Source organism: Platalea leucorodia (assembly GCF_965183815.1).
Source record: "Platalea leucorodia genome assembly, chromosome: W".
Taxonomy (NCBI): Eukaryota; Metazoa; Chordata; class Aves; order Pelecaniformes; family Threskiornithidae; genus Platalea; species Platalea leucorodia.
Window position 1 is genome coordinate 32,287,855 of NC_138859.1, and position 27,063 is coordinate 32,314,917.

The 27,063-nt window shown below is 46.1% G+C and overlaps 1 protein-coding gene across 1 annotated transcript in view; it reads right to left on the bottom strand.

The window, feature by feature from the left end:
• LOC309601796 (BDNF/NT-3 growth factors receptor-like) overlaps positions 1–27,063 on the bottom strand; it is a gene marked incomplete at both ends in the record, with an annotated part of 230,630 nt that overhangs the window by 85,919 nt on the left and 117,648 nt on the right. The window contains one exon of the mRNA XM_082334926.1: positions 5,294–5,482. Within this exon, the coding sequence (XP_082191052.1) occupies positions 5,294–5,482 (189 nt within the window). The remainder of the gene's footprint in view (positions 1–5,293; positions 5,483–27,063) is intronic.

Here is a 27,063-nt window from a genome sequence, read left to right on the forward strand (position 1 = left end):
TACATGAGAAGGAGGAATTGGCACATGACTGTTTACAAACCATCGAACGAGTGCACTCTAGTCGTTCAGAATTGAAGATTACAGAATCCCGATTGGGAGTTGTTCACTGATAGAAGTAGCTTCATTGTGAAAGGGGAACGGAAGGCTGAGTATGCTATTGTTACCTTAGAAGAAGAAATAGAAGCAAGACCACTGCCAGCAAATACATCTGCCCAGAAAGCTGAATTAATTGCTTTAACTCAAGCCCTGGAATTATCCGAAGGAAAGTGGGCTAATATCTATACTGATTGAAAATATGCTTTTGGAGTAATACATGCTCATGATGCAATTTGGAAAGAAAGAGGACTGCTATCATCTCAAGGAAACCCTATAAAATACAGCAATGAGATTATGAAACTACTTGAGGCAGTTCACAAACCTAAAGAAATAGCAGTAATACATTGCAAAGCACATCAATCTGGACAAACTGATGTAATTAAAGGAAATCGAAAAGCAGATGCGGCTGCGAAAAGAATTGCCCTATCAGCAACAGTGGCAACCTGAGTTCCAGAAAGAATCCTCTTTTCGGACAACAGAGAGACAACGCAGCAAGACATAAGTGATCCAGGAGGTTCCTGGAGTATATTGATGATAACTTCCTCACCCAAGTGATTGAGGAGCCAATGAGGAGAGGTGCTCTGCTGGACCTCATACTCACCAACAAGGAGGGTTTCGTTGGGGATGTAAAGGACAAAGGCAACCTTGGCTGCAGTGACCATGAGATGGTGGAGCTGAGGATCCTGAGGGCAGGGAGAGGGGTGAAAAGCAGTCTCACAGCCCTGGACTTTGGGAGAGCAGACTTCAGCCTCTTCAAAGATCTTCTTGGAAGAGTCGAATGGGATAAAGCCCTGGAGGGAAGAGGGGCCCAAGAAAGCTGGTTGATATTCAGGAATCACCTTCTCCAAGCCCAAGAGAGGTCCATGCCAATGAATAAGAAGTCAGGCAAAAAAGCCAGGCGGCCTGCATGGATGAACAAGGAGCTCCTAGCCAAACTCAAACAGAAAAAGGAAGCATAGAGAGGGTGGAAGCAGGGACAGGTAACCTGGGAGGAATACAGAGACATTGTCCGATCATCCAGGGATGAAGTTAGGAAAGTTAAAGCCCAAACGGAATTGAACCTGGCCAGGGATGTCAAAGACAACAAGAAAGGCTTCTCTAAGGTTACGTGTCCTGGTTACACAGGGCATGGAAAAGGCTGAGGTACTGAATACCTTCTTTGCCTCAGTCTTTACTTGCAAGACTGTCCTTCAGGAATCCCAGGCCCCTGAGACCAGGGGGAAAGGCTGGAGCAAGGACGATGTACCCTAGGTGGAAGAGGATCAGGTGAGGGAATACTTAAGCAAACTGGACATCCATAAGTCCATGGGCCCTGATGGAATTCACCCATGAGTGCTGAGGGAGCTGGCAGATGTCATTGCAAGGCCACTCGATAATCTTTGATTGATCATGGTGACTGGGAGAGGTGCCTGAGGACTGGAGGAAATCAAATGTCACCCCCATCTTCAAGAAGGGCAAGAAGGAGGACCCGGGAACTACAGGCCAGTCAGCCTCACCTCGATCCCTGGGAAGGTGATGGAGCAGCTAATGCTGGAAACCATTTCCAGGCACAGTAAGGACAAGGCGGCCATCAGGAGTAGTCAGCATGGATTCACCAAGGGGAGGTCATGCTTGACCAACTTGATAACCTTCTATGATGAAATGACTTGTCCTGCTAGATGAGGGGAGAGCAGTGGATATTGCCTGCCTTGACTTCAGGAAGGCGTTCGACACTGTCTCCCATTAGATCCTCATGGAGAAACTGTTGATGTATATGGGCTGGATGAGCAGACAGTGAGGTGGATCAAAAGCTGGCTGAACGGCCAGGCCCAGAGGGTAGTGATCAGTGGAACAAAGTCTAGTTGGAGGCCAGTAGCTAGCGGTGTACCCTAGGGGTCAATACTGGGTCCAGTCCTGTTCAACATCTTCATTAATGATCTGGATGATGGGACAGAGTGTACCCTCAGCAAGTTTGCTGATGACACCAAACTGTGAGGAGTGGATGGTATGCCAGAGGGCCATGCTGCCATCCAGAGGGACCGCGACAGGCTGGAGAAATGGGCTGACAGGAACCTCATGAAGTTCAACAAGGAGAAGTGCAAAGTCCTGCACCTGGGAAGGGACGTTACCCCAGGCACCAGTACATGCTGGGGGCCACCCAGCTGGAAAGCAGCTTGGCAGAAAAGGCCCTGGGGGTCCTGGTGGGCACCAAGTTGAACATGAGCCAGCAATGTGCCCTTGCAGCAAAGAAGGCTAATGGTATCCGGGGCTGCATTAGGCCTAGAGAAGAGAAGTCTCGGGATGGGGTGGGGGATCTTATCAATGTATATAAATACCTGAAGGGAAGGTGCAAAGGAGAGGGAGGCAGGCTCTTTACAGTGGTGCCCAGTGACAGGACAAGAGGCAATGGGCACAAGCTGAAACACAGGAGGTTCTGTCTGAACATAAGGAAACACTTTTTTTTACTGTGAGGGTGACTGAGCTCTGGAACAGGTTGCCCAGGGAGGATGTGGGGTCTCCCTCCTTGGAGATACTCAAAAGCTGCCTGGACGTAGTCCTGGGCAATTGTCTCTAGGTGGCCCTGCTTGAGCAGGACGGTTGGACCAGATGACCTCCAGAGGTCTCTTCCAACCTCAACCATACTGTGATTCTGTGAAAAGTACTGATTTATTGATACACTGATGGGATTTCAAATGAAATTGATTGCAATATTTTTTTTTATTTTCTTTTAAACACATGCAATTCCAATACTTTGCAATGGAGCCTGAAACACTGTATTCAGAAACAGATATCTGGTGATAGATCTAAGAGAGAAAAAGAGTATGCGAAATTATTTATGGGAAGACCTTTTTTATCCTAGACAATTTAAATGTCCCTCTTCATTGGACAGATGCTCAGTGTGGTAGAAGATATCTGACTCAGTTTATATACTACTGCTGTTTACCTGATTCTCTTTGCTAATACAATAATAACACAACGATTTGGACCACCATGGCAATGTAGCAGAATGCAGAGCATCAGCTCTGCGCATCTCCCCAGAGCACCATAGCAAAGTCTTGAGCACTCATCCTGCAAACATTTTTGCACAAGCTGAACTTCATGTACCGTGATTAGTTTCCCTGACACCATGTGGGTTTCATTGCAGCACACAAAACCAAACACAGACTTATGTATTTTCAGGATCAAGACCTGGTTAGCACTAGACAGCTGTGAGTTAATGCTTCTGTACTTAATATGCAGCTTACTAAATGTGAGAGAATTCTGTGTTTGGTACAGTTTGGGGGTTTGTTTTTGTTTTGTTTTTTTTTTTTTTCACAGAACACCATATGTGTTGTTTCAGCATTAATGCTGAAAGTGTAGTCACTGACTGTGTAGTCACTGATGTTTGTTTGTTTATAATGTTTATAATGTTTAATGCAGCTGGGAGTGGAGGTACAGGAGCCTCATTTAAAAGCATGTCTTTTTATATAACATTAGAGAGCTCTAGTGGACATGTTGCCTATTTGTTACTCCCTAGTGGCTTCTGTTTTTCACAGGAATTAACGTTCTTATCACAATGCATCTATATAACATCTTTCTTGTGCTGATCAAGTATCAGCAATTCGGTGACTATTTAATGGATTCCATTGCTCATGCTATGCCAGATTATTCAAATGCCCTCTGGTAGAAGAGATTATGGATTATTTCTAATTACAAAATAGTGCCACACAACAAAATTATGGTAAGAGAGAACATCGGGAATGTATAATAAAAATGCAGCAAAATGCCTCCTATTGCACTGCAGAAAGATTCTTATGTGGATTGTGCTTAGTGCAAACATCAAGCTGTGGATTAGTGTTAATGTTCACAAGACAAATAGGTAGCCTGGCATCAGTCTTTACACCCTTTGAAGTCCTGCACACTCATATGCATGCACGCACCTATGCACAGATCAAGGAAGGCGCCTATTATAGTATTTAAGCTATGCAAAGCTGGAGGCAAAGGTTTCTGACCTAGATCGTATGCCTTTAAACTACAGTTTGTGCTGTGAAGCTAAATCAGTCAGGATACAGATATGGGTATCACTTAGTTGCACATCCAATGCTCACCAACTGCACTGGGAATCTTTAGAATGACTTCTCAGAGAAACAGATAAGGCTTCCAGCAACACTTCAGAAATGTATGTACAAGTTCAGAGCATAAAAAGGTATAAAGAACCTTCTCTGAAACAGTTAAAGACAGACCTTAATGTACAGGTGAAACATAGTAAGTAGTGCAGTTACTATTAATTACAATATTCTTTAGATATTTTTTCAGTTATTTGCTGCAGTGTTGATTGCTGCTTCAAAAATCAGCATTTCATACGGTGGTGCATTAAACCCAGCCAAGAGTCTCTCGCTCACTCCTGGGACAGGGAGAAAATAGAAGGAAGGCAAGAAGACTCATGGATCGAGATAATGACAGTTTAAAAGGGAAAGCAAAAGCTGTGTGTGCAAGCAAAGCAAAAAGAGGAATTCATTCACTACTTCCCATCAGCAGGCAGATATTTAGCCACTTCCTGGGAAGCAAGGCCTCAGCACACATAGCAGTTGCTTGAGAAGAGAAACACCATAACCATGAACGTCCTCCCTTCTTCCTCCTTTCATTGAGCTTTTATTGCTGAGCACTACGTCATGTGGTATGGAATATCCCTTTGGTCAATTCAGGTCAGCTGTCCTGGCTATATCCCCTCCCAACCTCTTGTCCACCTCCAGCCTACTCGCTGGTGGAGGGGGGGAAAGGAAGAGAAAGCCTTGATGCTGTGCAAGCACTGTTCAGCAATAGCCAAAACTGGTATGTTATCAACACTGTTTTAGCCACAAATGCAAATACTGACTTCTGTTTTTGACCCAGGATGTGTTTTATCCTAAGAATACATTAGGTGCATAGGACTGGCCAAAGACCACTGAAATTAGTGGAAAGACTACCGGTGACTTGGATGGAATACAGATTGGGCTTTGAGCCTAACACTGCTGAGTTCATTGATTCATCACAAGGGCTGAAGTTAGCTTTGACAGATGTAAAGCAGTTCATCCCATGTACCAAAGTACTCCTTAACAAATTGCATACATTTTAACTCCACCCTTCTACTCCCAGGAATTTACACCATTTTTCTATTAGCACTGCTAAGGAGCCCCAGCACTTGCACCAAAAAAAAAAAAAAAGAACGACTGAACTATATACAGGCATTTGTACTTACAGTTGTCTGGCTTGAGTTGACTTTTGGCAATTCCAAAGTACTGGGGATTTTCGATTATGGGAATCTTTGTCATCCCAATGATGACTGCATCAGGACCCCCCTCAGAAGAAGATGGAGTGTTACTGCCATTTGAGATGTGATGGAGGGGACTTGCCGAATCATCATCATTGCTGATAACTGAAGAAGGACCTAGAGTTAGAAACAAAGATTCTCCTGTAACTCAGAACATTTTCCTTCCCTCAGACAATTCTTTTTTTTCTTTTTTTGACCAATTTGTCCTCCATCCCACTAGTCAAGAGCTCTCTTTATGTCCCTCGCTGATCTTACCTCAGGAATTTTATACATCTGGCCATTAAGAGTAGGAATGTGATATAAATTTTTGTACTAGAGATCACCTAGACTAAATACATCAGGGTCTAGCATACTGTGTCACTGGGAAAGATCTCCAAATTTGATGAACTCCTACCATTCTCAGAAATAAGCTATGAAATGCATGCGTTAACTTTTTTAGTAGAGGGGAAGCCATACGAGGAGCGGCTGAAGTCACTTGGTCTGTTCAGCCTGGCGAAGAGGAGACAGAGGGGAGACCTCATCGTGGTCTACAGCTTCCTCACAAGGGAAGGAGGAGGGGCAGGTACTGATCTCTTCTCCCTGGCGACCAATGACAGAACCCGAGGGAACGGCAGGAAGATATGCCAGGGGAGGTTTAGGTTGGATATTAGGAAAAGGTTCTTCACCCAGAGGGTGGTGGAGCATTGGAACAGGCTCCCCCGGGAGGTAGTCACGGCGCCAGGCCTGACAATATTCAAGAAGCATTTGGACAATGCCCTCAGATGTATGGTGTGAATTTTGGGGTTGTCCTATGCAGGGACAGGAGTTGGACTCGATGATCCTTGTGGGTCCCTTCCAACTCAGGACATTCTATGATTCTATGATTCTATGATTCTATGATTACCTTATGCCCTACTCTGATCACACCGCAATAATTCCTTTTCCCACAAAGCTGGCAAACATCCGCCTTCCATTTGAGGTGGCATTATAACATGACAACAGACATGGAGGAGATGGGCTCATCCTAACATGGGAAGATGTATGATTCCTGAAGGACAAAATGGCTGAGAGCCAAAATCCAGAGGACAATTTGCACAGTCACAGTAGGTACAAGGCAGACACTCAGAAGAGCAGTGGAAAACACTCTTCCCACCCCACCGTGAGATCTGGGGTCATTTCACAGGGGCTCATCCAGCCCAGGGGAACATTTCTCTGCCTTATGAGGCCCCATCAACACCCGAGTCTAGTGACCTTCTAGAAGGAGAGGTTTATTTTGATCAGTAATTTAGTGACAATTTTTGGTTTTTTCTCAGTTTGTGCTTTGTTTTTTTTAATGAAAGCACCATGGAGATAAAACCTTATGAATGGGTAAAAATAACCAGCCTGCTTAGCATAGTTCCACTTATGTGAGCTGCAGGGGCCTTTGATCTAACACTGAGATCAGAGCAGATAACATTGGAACTCTTGTGATTTGACCCCTGCTAGCTAATTCTATGTTATATCTTCCAGTTTACATTCAGAATTCAAAGAAAATCAGCATCACCATTAAACAATGACATTTTGCCTAATCTGCCCATTGAAGAGCTGACAGAGACCACAAATATCAATTTTCAGATCATTCTCCATCCATGTTAACCAGGGATTTTGGGGTATCATTCACATCTCCTAGAATGGCATCCTCAGATGACACCTGTGTTTGTCCCGCAGGCAAAAGTGACAGGCAGGGTGACAGCAGCGTTCACAGCAATCAAAGGGGGCAGCAGAGAGGACTTTGGGGAAGACAAAAAGCTGTGTTTACTCTGAGTCGACAGCCACTCCTTTGGAGCCCCAGACAGGTTTTAGGTTGAACAGAAGAGGACAGTGCAGAGGCAAGATGGGGATCTGAGTATCACCTGTGCATAGATGGCATCTGTTTGCAGGACAGTCGGGGGATGCAGAGGGAGAGAGGATGGGGACCAACAGTAGATCTTGTGGATGCTTCACGGAGGGCAGGAGAAAAGATGGGGAGGATATACCACACACACACACAATTAAGGAACAAGATAAGAACCAGGACAGGCCAAGAAAGGGCAGGTTTAAAGAAAAGAAACTTTTAGATTCTCTTACAGTTTTATGGTTCACAGTATCATAACGAAAGCGCTTTATCATTACATAGCATGGCTTACAGGAATAAAACGTAAATAATTTGGCACGTGGCTATTTCAACCATAGCTTTAGAGGCTCAAGCATACTCCCACCCCTATCCTGCTTTCTTTTCTCCCCAATTGGTTTAACGGTGCATGAGGGAAATCTTCTCACTGTTTGAAAAAGTACTTCCTCCACTGGCTTGAAACATTAGAAGTATTTTTTCAAATGCCTCGTACTTCACTGGAAAGTCACTGTTGACAAATGTAAGTGAAGCCTAGATCTCTGCAATTTATCAAATGGAATACTAATACCAAGGCTGGTTTTGTCCTTACTGATCACCCAAATCCTCAAAAGACTGATTCTACTAGGAAAGCTACCAGGATTAAGTTTTTGGTGAAGATTTTTCCAATGAAGTGCAGAGCCTAGCAAACTGTTGGTCCCTCAGATGGCACACAAGACACATTTTTTAAGTGCATGTGAGTTTGTGTGCAGTAGAAATAGAGTGCAAACACATGAAAAAAACTTGTTCAGTTTTTCTAGAGATTGTTCTTAGGTCTCCAAACTTTCTGAATGTCAAGCTAATGGCACCAAAAAGCAAGCAGACAAATACATATTTTCTTGGAAACAATGCAGTCTTTTTATACTAATACAGCTTTAGTATGAGGGTCAAATCCCTTCCTTTACAGCAAATGGGTGAATTTTCTTGGCTTTGCAATTAGAGGCACTCCTCTAAGTCTTTCATCTTTGCTGTTCTCTGCTTCACAGGAGGAGGCTCTTTTGTCATTATTTGCTTCTACCATGCATGCAGCAATGGCATGGAAAAGTGTCCATTACACATTTCTAGGACGGTAAAACAGGATATTGAATAGGAACTCATAGCAGCTATGTGGGAGACAGCAAGCTGCAGGGTCAATCCACCACACTCACCTAAGCAGTCTCAGGCAAAAAAAAATATAAAGGAAAGGCTTTCAAATACAGAATCAGGAAGAACATATGGTTCTGGTTTGCACTTAGCATGGCATTGCTAGCACGTATTCCCGGACTTTAGTTTAGGTGGTCACAATCACTGTATCCATCGTCTTCTCCCTCCACCTAATGTGCTGACGATATAAGCAGTCTACTGTATGTGCATTTACTCTCTGAACTATAAAAAGATTTCTTGGAGGCTACCATATCCCACATCCCCCTCGCCATGCATTTTTGTGCATCACAGATCACTTGAATTATCCCTGAAGTTACCACTAATGGCTTAGCCATGCTAGGAGGCAATAGAAGTAATAATTGTCAAAACCAGTCAATTTTAGCTTTATGGTTGGAGCCGTGTAGTTAATCCAGGGATATATTTGCTTAGTCAAGTGTTACAAGGCAGCTCAGGTAAAGAGGATTGCTTATAGGGATTACATTTGTGCTGATGCCTTAATAACTATGACTTCTTCCATGAAAAAGGATGTTGATTACTAGGAAGATTTATCAATAGATCTTGCACTAGCATTGGCTCTTCTTGCTTCAAGTTCTCGTTCCCAGAGAAGCAAAGACCAGTCTGTGCAGAGACACGGTAATGGCGCACCATCAGTCAAAAGCAGGACAGTGAGTGCATATCACCAGTCAGCATCAGCTCTGTTGAATTTTGAGCCCATACTGAATCTTCTCTCTTTTTCTTTTTGGGATGGATGTATTTTTTCACTAGTTAAATACCTTGTTCTCAAAAAGTACTTACACAACACTTCTTTCCCCATGAGACTCACGTATTTGCTGTAGATTCCAAGAAATTATTTTTTTCTGCATGATTAAAAGGCAAGTTTCATACTTCAGCAGGAACAGAGACTCAAACTTTCTTGTTATCAAGCTAAGATCCAAGTTTCTTAACAGAATATACATCTCCTTTTTAGCTCAACTCTTGAATCCCTGCCTATCTTCCACTTCCTCTAGAAGACAACTCATCAGTCATGGCTTGGCACACTTTGACTGAGATGCTACAAGCTTTATTTTGAATGCTCTTTGACATTCCTAAATTCAACAACTGTAGGCAACTGTGATATTAAATAATGTTTATGCAATTGCATATTAAGACTGCAATAATTAAGACTGCAATTGCATATTATTAAGACTGAATAAGACAGCCCAGACTAATAAAAGTAATGCAATTGTACCAACATTATTTTATATTATTGGTCTCTTAAATGCTGCATGCTGAAACAGGGCGTTGAATTAAAAGGCATAAATAAAACACAAAGGAAAAAAAATTCAAAGCTAGCTGAATAAGCTGCCCAAAGACAAACCTGTCTAGTCTCTCTTCAGGTGGTGGACCTGTTCAAAGTAATTTCAGACTCTTCTGCAAATTCATTCAGAGTGAGCTTATTAAAGCAATACTCTTCATTTTGCAGCTGTTGATACTTTTAATGTGGGAAAGCTGAAGGCATGGTGCTACTATGCTTCCCCAGCAGTTTGGCTGTGTGGAGCAATAGCATTTCTTGCCTCCCTCTACCTTCCAACCGACCCCTCGTCTCATATCCCCATCCCTGCCAGCTCCTGAGAACACAGCCATTGGTGTTAGCCTTAGTGCCATCATCTCAATATTCACTGCCACACTCAGTTGCCAAACAAGTGTTATGGAGTTAATATTCCATTGTTGGTGGTGAAAAAAACACAAGAATAAGATTGCCTCAAGCAACATTACACCCAAGTCTATCTTGCTGAAACACAGTGCTCTTCACAGCTCAAACAATGCATGTCCTTCTATCCCAGTGCCTAATGTGCAACACACTGAGCCAAAAACTACATTGTAGATGTTAAGTTTGTGACTCGGAAAACTGAGATTTGCCAGGCTTGGGTGTTTAGAGGATAAATAATTTCATGTCTTCTGATAGGTATCATTAATGTATTTAACTGATTTGCACCCACCAGTGCTTATTTAAGCCTGTGTTATGTCACTCCTTGATAGATGAGGTGAGAAAAACATTCTGAAACTGTCCAAGAAGCTCAGTTCCCATCCAACAAGCACGTTCCCAGGAAGTCAAGGGAACCAGAATGACAGTTGTTCCAGAGAGCTAGAGATCTTCCCTACACCCAGCAGCCAAATGCCTCTACTCCCCTTCCAACAGTCTCTGAATTAAAGAAGGGAGGAGGCTCCTTGGAGATCTCTGGCAGGAGAAACTGGCTGGGAATAGAGGTTTAAACTCAATAAGCAGCCTATAAGACTATGTTCACCTGCAACCATTGCAAAGCAAGGTGGAGAGATCTGTTTGAAAATTGTGATGGAGCCACACCACTCTGACATCACCTTTCACTTGGGTAATCAAGGCTCCAAGGTGTTTTCCTTTTCTTTTCACATTAAAATCAATGTTTTCGCTTTCCTTATTTGCTGCAGCTTCACAAGAAGACAAAACTATGTTCTCATTGTATTGTTTAGATGCAAAGAAAATATGCTACAGTGACAGATTATTTTCCTTCCTAAAAAGAATAATTTAAGTAATGTGTAACCTCAAGGGCAATTTAATAGGTATGTTAGTCAGCTTTACAGTATTAAATTTTCAGGGTTGCTAGGTGCCAAAAGGTCAGTCACACTGACATAAATGCCTTTCGCCTAAAATGCATGTTCTTCTTGCTGGTAAACTTTTTATTTCACATTTAACTCCTCTACAGAGCAAGGAACATGTAATATGGGTAATTTCAATTGAAATGTCTGCATGCAGGTTTTAGCTAGTCAAATATTTCATCAGGCCTCTTTGTCGTTACTTTTAATCTAAGAGTCAAAACCTGCATATTTGTTTGCTTCAATTTTATTCTGGAGCAGCAACTTCTAACTAACTGTCATTTTTCTCACAAACTTATCTATGTTTTTTATCTATGCACACATCCACATGTCCCTTTATGCACAAGCCTAGAGCATTCCAGAAGTCATAATATCTGCAAGGGAGGTTTTTGACTATGGAAAACTCCCAAGGATCCCCTAAAGGAGCCCTTCATAAAGCCAGGTCTGTTATCTGCATATCTTGTACCACGTTTGTTGTTGTTCATTTACTATTTAAAGAGAGCAAAAGATGTAGATTCTCTCAGCGAATCCAGACTAAGGCAGGAAAGGAAAGTGAAGAAAGGTGTTAGTAAAAGACAAAAGTCTGGATGAAGAGAGAAAGAGGCAGACAAGTGCCCAAAGGGATGAATGAAAGTGTAAAGTAGCATGGCTTCATCCAAGCTGATGGAGTAGCTTGCAGTATGATGCATAGATATGAAACTTAAATTTGGGCTGTTGTTTGTTCTGCACAGTGAGAAAACCAAGAAGGACCATTTCTCCAGCCCCTCACACTCCAGCTGGCTTTTGGCTGGCACAAGAAGAGTAACAGAGCCACAGCCTGCCTTGCCACCATCTTTCACACTGATAAAAGCTGGAAGTTAGAGTCAAGCCTGTGAGATTTTGGCCTGCCCTGCTAGGGCCATATGTGGGCTAGTCAGCAGCTGGTCATGAAACAGTCAAGGCTGTTATGACTTATCAGATGGCTGCCTGGAGAATTATGTCCATGGCAGACCGAAGTAATGAAACTGTCAGCAATGACACTGGGATGGTTCTGACCTACCATACCTGATTGTTTGTAGCAGGATAAGCCTTTTTAACTGTTCAGGCTTAATCACATACATGGAAGCAATTTTCCAACAAGGTGGCAGGAGCAATAGCCCAACTGAAGTGCATCTACGCCAATGCACACAGCATGGGCAACAAACAGGAGGAGCTGGAAGCCGTTGTGCAGCAGGAAAACTATGATATAGTTGCCATCACAGAAACGTGGTGGGATGACTTGCACAACTGGAGTGCTGCAATGGACAGCTATAAACCCTTCAGAAGGGATAGGCAAGGAAATAGAGGCGGTGGGGTAGCCCTGTATGTTAGGGAGTGTTTTGACTGTCTAGAATTTAACAGTGGTGACGATAGGGTCGAGTGTTTATGGGTAAGAATCAGGGGGAAGGCCAACAAGGCAGATATCATGGTGGGGGTCTGTTATAGACCACCCAACCAGGATGAAGAGGCGGACGAAGTATTCTATAAGCAGCTGGGGGAAGTCTCACGATCGCTACGCCTTGTTCTCGTGGAGGACTTCAACTTACCAGATGCCTGCTGGAAATACAATACAGCGGAGAGGAAACAGTCTCGGAGGTTCCTGGAGCGTGTGGAAGATAACTCCCTGACACAGCTGGTGAGGGAGCCAACTAGGGAAGGCACCCCGTTGGACCTGTTGTTTTCTGAACAGAGAAGGCCTGGTGGGTGATGTGATGGTTGGAGGCCGTCTTGGGCATAGTGATCATGAAATGATAGAGTTTTCGATTCTCGGAGAAGTAAGGAGGGGGGTCAGCAGAACGGCTACCTTGAACCTCTGGAGGGCAGACTTTGGCCTGTTCAGGGGCCTGGTTGAGAGAGTCCCTTGGGAGGCAGCCCTGAAGGGCAAAGGAGTCCAGGAAGGCTGGATGTTCTTCAAGAAGGAAATCTTACAGGCGCAGGAGCAGGCTGTCCCCATGTGCCGAAAGACGAGTTGGCGGGGAAGAAGACCAGCCTGGCTGAACAGAGAGCTTTGGCTGGAACTCAGGAATAAAAGGAGAGTTTATGACCTTTGGAAGAAGGGGCAGGCAACTCAGGAGGACTACAAGGATGTCGTGAAGTTATGCAGGGAGAGGATTAGAAGGCCCAAAGCCCAACTGTAACTTAAACTGGCTACTGCTGTAAAAGACAACAAAAAATGTTTCAACAAATGCATTAGCAACAAAAGGAGAGCCATGGAGAATCTCCGTCCTTTATTGAATGTGGGGGGAAACAGTGACAAAAGGATGAGGAAAAGGCTGAGGTACTTAATGCCTTCTTTGCCTCAGTCTTTAATAGTCAGACCAATTGCTTGCTGGATACCCAGCCCCCTGAGCTGGAAGACAGGGACGGGGAGCAGAATGAAGCCCCCATAATCCAAGGGGAAATGGTTAGCGACCTGCTACACCACTTAGACATGCACAAGTTTATGGAACCGGATGGGATCCACCCAAGGGTACTGAGGGAGCTGGTGGCAGAAGTGCTCACCAAGGCACTTTCCATCGTTTATCAGCAGCCCTGGCTAACCAGGGAGGTCCCAGTTGACTGCAGGTTAGCAAATGTGACTCCCATCTACAAGAAGTGTCGGAAGGAGGATCTGGGGAACTACAGGCCTGTCAGCCTGACTTCGGTGCTGGGGAAGGTTATGGAGCAGATCATCCTGAGTGCCATCACGTGGCACGTACGGGACAATCAGGTGGTCAGGCCCAGTCAGCATGGCTTTATGAAAGGCAGGTCCTGCTTGACTAACCTGATCTCCTTCTATGACAAGGCGACCCGCTTAGTGGATGAGGGAAAGGCTGTGGATGTCATTTACCTGGACTTTAGTAAAGCCTTTGACACCATTTCCCACAGCATTCTCCTGGAGAAACTGTCTGCTCATGGCCTGGATGGGCGTACTGTTCGCTGGGTAAAAAGCTGGCTGGATGGCTGGGCCCAAAGAGTGGTGGTGAATGGAGTCAAATCCAGTTGGCGGCCGGTCACAAGTGGTGTTCCCCAGGGCTCAGTATTGGGGCCATTTCCGTTTCATATCTTTATCAGTGATCTGGACGAGGGGATCGAGTGCACCCTCAGTAAGTTTGCAGATGACACCAAGTTGGCCGGGAGCGTTGATCTGCCGGAGGGTAGGAAGGCCCTACAGAGGGATCTGGACAGGCTGGATCAATGGGCCGGGGCCAACTGTATGAGGTTCAACGAGGCTAAGTGCCGGGTCCTGCACTTGGGTCACAACAACCCCATGCAACACTACAGGCTTGGGGAAGAGTGGCTGGAGAGCTGCCTGGCGGAAAAGGACCTGGGGGTGTTGGTCGACAGCCAGCTGAACATGAGCCAGCAGTGTGCCCAGGTGGTCAAGAGGGCCAATGGCATCCTGGCATGTATCAGGAATAGTGTGGCCAGCAGGACCAGGGAATTTATAGTGCCCCTGTACGCGGCCCTGGTGAGGCCGCACCTCGAATACTGTGTTCATTTTTGGGCCCCTCACTACAAGAAGGACATTGAGGTGCTGGAGCGTGTCCAAAGAAGGGCAACGAAGCTGGTGAAAGGTCTAGAGCACAAGTCATACTAGGAGCGGCTGAGGGACCTGGGGTTGTTTAGCCTGGAGAAGAGGAGGCTCAGGGGAGACCTTATCGCTCTCTACAACTACCTGAAAGGAGGTTGTAGTGAGGTGGGGGTCGGTCCCTTCTCCCAAACAACAAGTGATAAGACAAGAGGAAACAGCCTCAAGTTGCGCCAGGGGAGGTTTAGATTGGATATTAGGAAAAACTTCTTCACCGAAAGGGTGGTCAGGCATTGGAACAGGCTGCCCAGGGAAGTGGTTGAGTCCCCATCCCTGGAGGTATTTAAAAGATGGGTAGACTGTGGTGCTTAGGGACATGGTTTAGTGGTGGACTTGGCAGTGCTAGGTTATACGGTTGGACTCGATGATCTTGAAGGTCTTTTCCAACCTAGACGATACTATGATTCTAAATGGTTTGGTAGTTATGTTTATTAATACACTGGAATCAGTTTTCTGAGATGCTGCCTCCCTGTCGCGATGTTAGATTTGCCCAAGATGATTATTTGTAGTTTGCTTCTTTAAGATAAGGATGATCCCCAGTCCTTGTTCACTGTTAGATTGTTAATGACATTCTACATTGAATCAGCTCAGTTGTTAAGAGATGCTTCAGGGAAGAGTGGGAGAGAAATAACCTTTCGGCTGGGAATATAGGTTTCAGGTTCAGTAGGGTCTTTTACTTACTTTGTTGATGTCTGATATTTGTTGTTTAGACTCCTGTCTCTCAAAAGTTAGGGTTTCCCATCTTTCCTTTGGACATACAAATAACGTGATTCATCTGCACTGTTCAGTGGCTTAAAGTATTGACATTGAAGCTTTGCTAATATTTGTTCTTGCACGCAAAGATACTATTTCAGACCCTTTTTAGGCTTACAATTCCAGTTTGAAAGAGCTTGCTCAATATTTGGTCTTAAAATACTTTTCTGTGTTTCTTTATCATAAGCAAAAAGCTCAAAAAAAAAAAGGAAGATCAGCTCACCCCAGTACTTGGAAAAACAGGGATATACTTTAAATATCCAGCCTGGTCAGCCAGACACAGGCTTGAACCAAGATTTTGGATGAAACTGTGATCTCAGCAGGGTAAGCAAGAGCTTTGCCATCAACTTCATTAGGACCACAATTTCACCCTTCCACTTCTTTATGTCTGTCCAGTATGGCATAGAGACTCTGTTTCTGATTTAGATTTAGCTAACTTATTTGCCTTTATGTAATAGTGCAAAGAACAGTGGAGGAAATAAGGAGTCCTTGCCTCCACTTGTACGTACCATGCAAGGATATGTCAGAGGCCTGGGGCTATTAGTGAGGTTTCCATCTTCCTTTAGGCCCAACTCGCCCAAAAGGGATGGGAAGGTTTAGAAGTCACAAATTAATTTCTTCCACTTCTGGCATAGATGGGGCAGAAGAACCCAAGACGATATGGTTCAGCATAAAGTCCAGTGACCTGTTTTTTCTTTATATCTCCTGCATATCTTGTACCACGTTTGTTGTTGTTCATTTACTATTTAAAGAGAGCAAAAGATGTAGATTCTCTCAGCGAATCCAGAGTAGCAGCTTTGAAGACAGTGAAATAACATTAGTATTAGAGTACTGAAAAGGCAAAGAGCATCTGGCCCACTAGGCACAGTTCTTCTTTCATCTATGAGCCTAATACCTAATATTGTACAGTGCTGTATTTATGGCAACTGCATAATACATGTTTTCTGGTGTCTCTCTATATGAAATGTTTGCTAAAAGATAATGCCAGTAAAATTTCCAGTACCAAGTGACTATTTGCAAAGAGAATTAATGCATAACAACAATGGACTAAAAAAAGAAAAGGCTGGTTTATCGTTATTTGGGCTGTAGCTAGCCAGGCAAGCACCAACATACAAATGTTTACAGTGAGGAACAAGTGTCTGTCAATTCAGAAAGGACAATAGCAGCAAACACCTGCAGGTCTCAGCTGTCACTACAGGGCTTAATACCTGTGTGGTGGAGTTTGGTAGAAGTTGCATTCAAGAAAACACAAAAGTGTTGCTGAGAAGTCAAGCAGCTTGTCAAGGCATCCTTGTAGGTGCGTGCACTGAGTTGTCACAGTTTGAAGGTACAGTTTGAAGGCTTTTTATTAGTTGGTATTTTTGCATCTGTTGCTCAGGAAACTATCTGCTTCCCTACGTAGACTTTTCAGCTCTCCTCCTCCATCAGCGGCTCATTGCATCATGTGCAGTGCAGGGAGGACAGAGGGTTCTAGTAGCCCTGGAGAATGCGTACAGGTGATTTTGCGCAACTGGAAAAAATGCAGGAAATAATGGGCCAGCTACAGAGATGTAAATCTGAATTAGCTCCCTTGAATTCGGTGCAGTTACTCTGAACTTACACGAACATAATCACAAGCAGAATTAAGCCTAATGATTTTAGAGGGCTTTTAGGAGCTTCCTAAAGGCCACCACTATGTCAGCAGTTGGAAACTTGTATACACCAGGACATAGTGTTATTCTGATGCTAAAGGATTAGCAATATAGCTTGATGCCTGTTACTACTAGCCCATGCTGGAGTATATTTTGTTGTGTGCAGGAAGCATGCTCTTTCCCCAGCTAATTCCTGACTCAGTGTTTTCTCTTGAATCACAGTTTCATGACCCGCTCAATTCTACACAGACAGGCCAAATTCAGCTTTGGCTCAAGCAAGTATAGTTCCATCATTTTTTAATGTGGCTATAGATACAGCCACTTCCCAAGTGGAGTTTTCTCATTATTTTCACATCAGGGTCATTAGTCTTGCTTATAGCTTTGCTTCCATCTGTTTTCACTGACACAGATCCTAAGAGGAGATTCTGAGAAAGTTTTCCTTATTATTGCTAGGAGAAGGAGTATCAGATGTCCAGCATCTGTAGTGGGATGCATTTAACAGTGATTTGTTACTGAACTCTATCTTGCAGGGTTAATGACAGGACAGTAATACAGAAAATGAGTAGGTTGTGACATACTTTATTTTGCCACATTTTAAGCCCCCTCTCACATGAAACGTGCAAGTGTGAAACTAGCCCCACTGCTCCTGGAGCACATTCTGCTTCAGTCTGTGAAATCAGAAAGTATGGAGAGGGAAGAAAGGGAAAATCTAATGACTAGGGTAAAAAATTGAGCTGATTAAAACAAAATTTAGAGCAGAGTGGACTTGCTTCTGTAACCAATTACTTAAATATCCATTGAATTTGGGTGTCTATTTATTCCTTTGGAAATCTCCCCCACAAGATCTACACCAGCATGCTTCTCATTAAGGATATCAAGAGATAGTCACTAAAAGCCAGTTCACCTTGAGAAAAGAAGCAGCACCCAGAAACAGTTGCCAGGAAATGCAGACCTCCCATTGACCCACAGTATAGCTAAAAGCTCTGATTATAATTCAGTCAAAAGCTTGACCAAAGCGTTTGGAAATTTTCAAATGGAAATTTTCCCACTGTTTTCTTCTGTTAAAAACTTTGATAATTTACTAGTATTTGGGACCAATTTGGTTAAAGAGCCTTAGGTTCCGTATGCACGTATATAGAATACCAGGAAGCTTACACAGTCAACATCACCCACAGCTGACACAAGCTTTTCTGTTGAAAAAGCTCTTAGCACAGATGTTCATTAACTTTAAAAGTCCCTTAAAAATTACATACACAAAACTGAATCATTCTTAAAAATAACCACACATAGGGATATAAATTGCAGGAAACCAAGGATTCAAGCATTGATATTAACTTGAGCAGTGGCAGCAGCAGCAGTTGTTGCTGTGTGCTGTGAGGAGTTCAAGGCTTGTGAGGTCCCTGGGGGGGGGGTGTCTGAGGGGGTTTCTAGGCCCCTGACACCCTTGGGCTGTGTGTGTGGAAGGACCAGCTGGCAGGCGACAGATCTTGCGAGAGGGGTGGGTGAGAGTTGGGCGGTGCCGGCATTCCCCGCAGCCAGTTCAAACCGGGAGAATCTGCGTATAACTGGCCCCTAGGGAGCACCAGCGAGCAGGGTGCCCAAACAAGGAGTGGTGTCTGTTGGGAACAGTGTTGGCAGTTTGCAGGGAAGGGGAGCACGCTCTGTTCAGTTATCGGGCTGCTGCCTGCTTTGCTCACCAGCAGGCTTAGGCTGCAGTCCCGATGGTCACACCAGCTAGCTGGTGGCTGTGCAAGCCTACCTGGAAGCTTGAGGTCTCCCGGGAATTAGAATTAGAAAGATGGCATCTTTCAAAAGAATTACCATTTTATAAGTGAGACTTTTTTTTCCTGAGAACTACAAGGAGACTGTGACCTGCTGAAAGAAAATGGTGTCCACTTGCTGCAACTGCAAGGCTGAGGCTGAAACCCAAACAGAAGCACTACAGCCTAGCTATGATGATGTCTCCACCCAAACAGACCTCCCAAGGACTGAAATAGCTACATGGAGCTCCAGCACCTGGAAGTCCCCCTAGCACCTGAAGGTAGCGGTGGATGTCATAGCTACAAGTGTGCCTAGCTAGAAGAACTCTTCAAACAAGTAGCTATGTTGCAAGAGGAGCTCAACAGGCAGCGCAGTATCTGGGAACGTGAGCGGGAGATTGATACACGGTATTGTGTGCTGTGCCAGGCTGAGCAACGGCCTTGCCTTATGGCTGTGCAAAGGGAAGATAAGCCTGAATTCAACATCAAGCTGACTGACACAAGTAACTCATGAGATGAAGGAGACGGGACCCTTGTCTCTGCTCGGGGCAGAAGGAAGAATCTTCCCCCTTCCCATAAAGTGCCCCTATGTAACAGATATGATGCTCTGGGGGTGGAGAATGAAGAGCGCATGAGTAATGGACAGGATCCAGGAGAAGATGACAACGCAAAGTTGATGCAATCAACCACCTGCATTAGAACCAGTGCCACCAGAAAAGCATGTGAAGTATTAGTAATTGGAGATTCCTTACTGAGAGGCACCGAAGCACCCATTTGCTGTCCAGACAATTTCTCTGGAGAAGTCTGCTGCCTACCAGGAGCTTGCATTCGTGACATCACTGAGGCTGCCGAGCCTGGTGAACCCTACAGATTATCATCCACTCAACTATTCCACATAGGGTCTGACGATACTGTGATGAGGCAACTTAGAACCATCAAAAGAGATTATATGTCCCTCGGGGCAATGTTAAAAGGACCTGCAGCACAGGTGGTGGTCTCCTCTATCCTCCCAGTCAGAGGAAGGGCTTCAGGAAGGAGGAGATGAATTGAACAGGTGAATGCCTGGCTGCGTGACTGATGCCATACTCAAGGTTTTGGCTTCTCTGGTCATGGATCTACCTTTGAGAAGCCAGGCCTGTTGGGAGCTGATGGGATTCACCTGACCAAGTGGGGCAAGAGGGTCTTTGCCAACAAGCTGGCCAGAATTATAAGGAATGCTTTAAACTAGATTTAGGGGGAAAGGGGATGGAGTTTTGAGCAACAGAGAAGAGCCAGGGGCTGCTGATGTATTAGGAACCAACAGGGTGAAATGCCTTAAAGGAATTGGGGCTTGTTCCTCTAAAACGGTGACATGGTCAATAGCCCAGCTGAAGTGCCTCTATACCAATGCACACAGCATGGGTAACAAACAGGAGCTGGAAGCCACTGTGCAGCTAGAAAGCTATGACCTAATTGCTATCACTGAAACATGGTGGGATGACTCATATGACTGGAGCGCTGCAATCAATGGCTATAAACTGTTCAGAAGGGACAGGCAAGGAAGGAGGGGTGGGGGGGTGGGTTGCCCTCTATGTTAAAGAATGGATTGACCACACAGAGCTGTCTTTGAAAAACAGCGATGAACAGGTCGAGAGCTTATGGGTAAAAATTAGAGGCCACGCCGACAAAGGAAATCTTGTGATTGATTGGTGTTTACTATAGGCCGCCCCGATCAAGGGGAGCCCGTTGATGAAGCATTCTTACTTCAACTACAGGAAGCATCATGATTGCAGGCCCTGATCCTGCTGGGGGACTTCAATCACCCTGACGTCTGCTGGAAAAGCAGCACAGCAAGCTGTAAGCAGTCCAGGAGACTCTTGGAGTGCATGGAGGATAACTTTTTAATCCAGGTGATAGACAGCCCAACCAGAGGAGAAGCATTTACGGACCTGTTGTTTACCAACAGAGATTAACTAATTAGAGGGGTCAAGACTGGCGGCAGCCAGGGCTGCAGTGATCGTGCCCTGGTGGAATTCACAGTCTTGAGGGATATGGGCCAGGTGAAGAGTAGAGCCAAGACTCTGAATTTTAGGAGAGCAAACTTTCAGTTGTTTAAGGAATTAGTGGATGGGAAACTGCCCTTGGCGATAAAGGAACAGAAGAGAGCTGGCAGCTCTTTAAGGACATTTTTCTTAGAGCACAAGAGCTCTTGATTCCCACGTGTAAGAAATTGAGCAAGGAAGGCAGGAGACCCAGCATGGCTCAGTAAGGACCTCTTAGTTAAACTGAAGTGTAAGAAGGAAATGCACAGGCAGTGGAACCAGGGACATGTATCCTAGGAAAAATATAGGGGCGCTGCCCGGATGAGTAGGGATGGGATCAGGAAAGCTAAGGCACAGTTGGAGCTGAATATGGCAAGGGATGAGAAGAATAATGAGAAGGGCTTCTACTGGCACGTTGGAAAAAAAAGTAAGATTAAAGAAAATGTACTATCCCCTCATAAAAAAAGAAAGAAGAACTAGTCGCTATAAGCCACTCTCCATCATATTTGAAAAGTCACGGCAGTCAGGCGAAGTCCCCAGTGTCTGGAGAAAAGGGAAATATCCCACTCATTTTTAAAAAGGGTAAGAAGGAGGACCCTGGGAACTACCAACCAGTCAGCCTCACCTCCGTTCCCAGTAAGATCATGGAGCAGATCCTCCTGGAAGACATGTCGAAAGACATGGAAGACAAGGAGGTGATTAGAGATAGCCAACAGGGCTTCACCAAGGCCTTTGATACAGTCCCCCACAACATGGTAGGCAGCAGACTTCTCCAGAGAAATTGTACCAACCCGATAAAGAGCCTGGTGGGGCCCTCGCGCCAAAAAAACCCCGTGAGCTCTCATGAGCGAGGCAGACGGGGCTTGGGCGTTGCCGGGGCAACTGCGGGAAAATCTCCCTAGATTTAAACGCCCCTAGGGAGCGCCAGCGACCTGGGCATGGTGCGGCAGAAAGGGCGTGGCGCGGCAGTTTGCGTGGCAGTTCGCGTGGCAGTTCGCGCAGGCAGGGCGCAGTCAGGCGGCGAGCTCTACTTGTGGCCTTCGCCCTTCTAGAAGAGACCTAGCCATGATTTCCACTCGGGCAAGAGCCATCGCCAGAAGGGAAGTGGTGACCCAGACAGAGCTACCACTAAAACATGCAGCCACTCAGGTCCCTGGCTGCAGGGAGTGCCAGAGTCTTGCTCTGGTGACGGAGGGCAGCCGAGACAACACCTGCGTGAGGTGCAAGCAGGTGGAGGATTTGCTCAGCCTGGTGGCAGAGCTGAAAGAAGAAGTAGAAAGATTGAGGAGTATCAGGGAGCGCGAGACAAGCGTGCCAGATGGAAACATCAAGAGAAGCAGAGGCTCCCCTACCCTCTTGCCACCAGGCAGAAAGAGGGGACCTAAGAGATGGAGGGGAATGGAAACAGATCCCTGCTCGGCGCAGCAGGCGAATTCTCTCCCAGCCTACTTCGCCCTCCCAGGTGCCCTTACAGAATAGGTATGAGGCTCTGGAACTTGAGGGCCAGGAGGATGAAGATGCGGACAGTGATCCATCGAGGGGGTTGACTAGGGGGAACCAGTCAGCCCCACGCATTACGACGGCCACTGGTAAGAAAAAAAGAAGGGTAACTGTCATAGGCGACTCCCTTCTGAGGGGAACAGAGGGCCCAATATGCTGACTGGACCCATCCCATAGGGAAGTCTGCTGCCTCTCTGGGGCCCGGGTCAGAGACATTACTAGGAAGCTGCTTAGGCTGGTAAAATCGTCTGATTATTATCCACTATTGGTTGTTCAGGTTGGCAGCAATGAGGTAGCTGAGAGAAGTCCAAAGACGATCAAAAGGGATTTCAGAGAACTGGGGCGATTACTTGAAGGATCAGCAGTGCAGGTAGTGTTTTCCTCCATCCCTTCAGTAGCAGGGAGGAATACGGAAAGGAACAGGAAGACCCACCTCATTAACACGTGGCTCAGAGGCTGGTGCCAGCGGTGGAATTTTGGGTTTTTTGATCATGGGGCAGTTTACATGGCACCAGGCCTGCTGGAGAAAGATGGGGTTCACCTATCGCAAAGGGGGAAAAGGATTCTAGCTCAAGAGTTACCAGGCCTCATTGAGAGAGCTTTAAACTAGATTTGAAGGGGGAAGGGGATAAAACCAGGCTTGCTAGGGATGAGCTTAGGGGTGGCATGCCTGTGTTTGAGACGAGATCAACAGCCCAACTGAAGTGCATTTACACCAATGCAAGCAGCATAGGCAATAAACAGGAGGAGGTGGAAGCCATTGCGTGGCAGGAAAACTGTGACGCAGTTGCCATCATGGAAACATGGTGGGATGAATCCGGTCATGAGTGGTGTTCCCCAGGGCTCAGTACTGGGGCCGGTCCTGTTCAATATCTTCACTGGTGATCTGGATGAGGGGATTGAGCGCACCCTCAGTAAGTTTGCAGATGACACCAATTTGGGTGGAAGTGTCGATCTGCTGGAGGGTAGGAAGGCCCTGCAGAGGGATCTGGACAGGCTGGATCATTGGGCCGGGGCCAGCTGTATGAGATTCAACAAGGCTAAGTGCCGGGTCCTGCACTTGGGTCACAACAACCCCATGCAACGCTACAGGCTTGGGGAGGAGTGGCTGGAGAGCTGCCTGGCAGAAAAGGACCTGGGGGTGTTGGTTGACAGCCGCCTGAACATGAACCAGCAGTGTGCCCAGGTGGTCAAGAGGGCCAATGGCATCCTGGCATGTATCAGGAATAGTGTGGCCAGCAGGACCAGGGAGGTGATAGTGCCCCTGTACGCGGCACTGGTGAGGCTGCACCTCGAGTACTGTGTTCGGTTTTGGGCCCCTCACTACAAGAAGGACATTGAGGTGCTGGAGAGTGTCCAAAGAAGGGCAAGGAAGTTGGTGAAGGGTCTAGAGCACAAGTCTTATGAGGAGCGGCTGAGGGACCTGGGGTTGTTTAGTCTGGAGAAGAGGAGGCTGAGGAGAGACCTTATTGCTCTCTACAACTACCTGAAAGGAGGTTGTAGCGAGGTGGGGGGTCAGTCTCTTTTCCCAAGTAACAAGCGATAGGATGAGAGGAAATGGCCTCAAGCTGTGCCAGGGGAAGTTTAGGTTGGATATTAGGAAAAAGTTCTTCACCGAAAGGGTAGTCGGGCATTAGAACAGGCTGCCCAGGGAAGTGGTGGAGTCTCCATCCCTGGAGGTATTTAAAAGAAGGGTAGACATGGTGCTTGAGGACATGGTTTAGTGGTGGACTTGGCAGTGATAGGTTAATGGTTGGACTTGATGATCTGAAGGGTCTTTTCCAACCTTAACGATTCTATGATTCTATGATTTTATGACTCGCACAACTGGAGTGCTGCAATGGACAGCTACAAGCTCTTTAGAAGGGACAGGCTAGGAAGGAGAGGTGGAGGGGTAGCTCTATACGTTAGAGAGTGCTTTGATTATATAGAGCTCAATGATGGTAATGATAAGGTTGAGTGCTTATGGGTAAAGATCGGGGGAAGGCCAACAAGGCAGATATCCTGGTGGGAGTCTGTTATAGACCACCCAACCAGGATGAGGAAACAGATGAAGTATTCTACAAGCGGCTGGCTGAAGTCTCACAATCCCTAGCCCTTGTTCTCGTGGGAGACTTCAACTTACCAGATCTCTGCTGGAAATACAACACAGCAGAGAGGAAACAGGCTAGGAGGTTCCTGGCATGTGTGGAAGATAACTTCCTGATGCAGCTGGTAGGTGAGCCAATCAGGGGAGGTGCCCCGCTGGACCTGTTGTTTTCTGAACAGCCAGGGGGGCTGACCCAGAGTGGCCCAAGGGTTATTCCATACCATATGATGTCATGCTCAGTATATAAACTGGGGGAAGGAGAAGGAAGGGGGAGACGTTCGGCGCAATGGCGTTTGTCTTCCCAAGTAACCGTTATGTGTGATGGAGCCCTGCTTTCCTGGGGATGGCTGAACACCTGCCTGCCAATGGGAAGTAGTGAATGAATTCCTTGTTTTGCTTTGTTTGCGTGCACGGTTTTTGCTTTGCCTGTTTAACTGTTCTAATTTATTTTACTTCAATTATTAAACTGTTCTTATCTCAATCCACGAGTTTTCTCCCTTTTACCCTTCTGATTCTCTCCCCCATCCCACCGGTGGGGGAGTGAGTGAGCGGCTGTGTGGTGCTTAGTTGCCGGCTGGGGTTAAAGCACAACAGTCCTTTTTGGCGCCCAACGTGGGGCTCGAAGGGTTTGAGATAACGACAGATTTAACTGGAATGTGCTAGATCGAATTTATAGCTGTTATTGCTGTTTAGCCATTAATCGGCAGGCTTCTGTGCTTGCCATGGGGCTTGCTTGCCTTACTGTATGTTAGAGTCTAGTGGTCGTTAGTGGCTGTTTTTTGCTTTTGCTGCTTGCTGTACTGCTGTACTGCTTATCATCTTACTCTGCTGTGCCTGGGAACATTTTGATAACAGCAATGGCCATGCGCCTGGGCTGGCAGATGGCCAGGGCATCGCTGCTGTTTCTGTGCTGCTGTACTGGACAGGATGGAACTCCAGTGTGAACTCGAGTCAAAGGGACTGTGACCTGTGGATGAGTCCATGTGGGAGCAGGACACCCCGAAGCGTCTGTGGATGTGGATAATCCCATGCCAGCGCAGCCCATGGAAGTTAAGGGTGGAGCAGAGATCCACCTGCAGCCCATGGAGGACCGCATGCTGGAGCAGGTGGATGCCCGAAGGAGGCTGTGACCCTGTGGGAAGCCTGCACTGGAGCAGGCTCCTGGCAGGACCTGTGGACCCGTGGAGAGAGGAGCCCATGCTGGAGCAGGTTTGCTGGCAGGACTTGTGACCCTGTGGAAGGGACCCATGCTGGAGCAGTTCATGAAGAACTGCAGCCCGTGGGAAGGACTCATGTTAGATAAGTTCATGGAGGACTGTCTGCCGTGGGAGGGACCCCACGCTGGAGCAGGGGCAAGGGGAGGAGTCCATTGCAGTGTTAAACCCAATGATCTGGTCCAAAGGGGCCAGGGGTGGAGACTGTAGTGGAAATACCTTTAAATTGTTGTGACCTGGGATTTGAGTTGCATGTTATGGGAATTACTATAGCAGGAACCCCTTGTTGCTAGCCAGGCTAGGAGCAAGGGGAGGAGTTCATTGCAATGTTAATCCTGACCCAAAGGGCCAGGGGTGGAGATTGTAATGGAAATACCTTTAAATTGTTGTAACCCATGATCTGAGTTGCATGTTATAGGAATTACCATAGCAGGAACCACCGGAACCAATGGAGGAGAAGCCTTACAAGAAGCAGTGCAAGTGCAGCAGTGACCCGACCTGAGCTGGCTTTGGTGCCCAATAACTCCACGCAACACACCACCTCTCCTGTCCTGAGCGACCACCATCACAGATGGAGCCCAAAGTCATGGACTAAATGAACTCAGTGGACATTTTGTGGACATTTGTGTATGTTTATGGACATTTTACAGACATTTCACAGGGGTGGTCCATAGACTAAGGGAATGATACCTGTGTATTGCATCAAAGGATGGGAAGGGGGGTGGTGGTTAATGAGGATGTATTGGATAATGTGGGACCTGAGCATGATGTAAATGGTATGAAATAAGGGATGGATACTGTCCTGGTTTCAGCTGGGCTAGAGTTAATTTTCTTCTTATTAGCTGGTATAGTGTTGTGTTTTGGGTTTAGGATGAGAACAGTGTCGATGATACACTGATGTTTTGGTTCTTGCTAAGTAGTGCTAAGCTGTTGGTAAGTAGTTGATAAGTAGTGCTTACACTAAGTCAAGGACTTTTCAGCTTCCCATGCTCTGCTGGGTGTGTGTGTGGGGGGGCGGGGGGGCTGGGAGGGAGCACAGCCAGGGGGGCTGACCCAGACTGGCCCAAGGGTTATTCCATACCATATGACGTCATGCTCAGTATATAAACTGGGGGAAGGAGAAGGAAGGGGGAGACGTTCGGCGCAATGGCGTTTGTCTTCCCAAGTAACCGTTACGCGTGATGGAGCCCTGCTTTCCTGGGGATGGCTGAACACCTGCCTGCCAATGGGAAGTAGTGAATGAATTCCTTGTTTTGCTTTGTTTGCGTGCACAGTTTTTGCTTTACCTATTAAACTGTTCTATTTTATTTTACTTCAATTATTAAACTATTCTTATCCCAACCCACGAGTTTTCTCCATTTTACCCTTCCGATTATCTCCCCATCCCACCGGTGGGGGAGTGAGCGAGCGGCTGTGTAGTGCTTAGTTGCTAGCTGGGGTTAAACCATGACATTACCATCTTTGGAAGAAGGGGCAGGCAACTCAGGAGGACTACAAGGATGT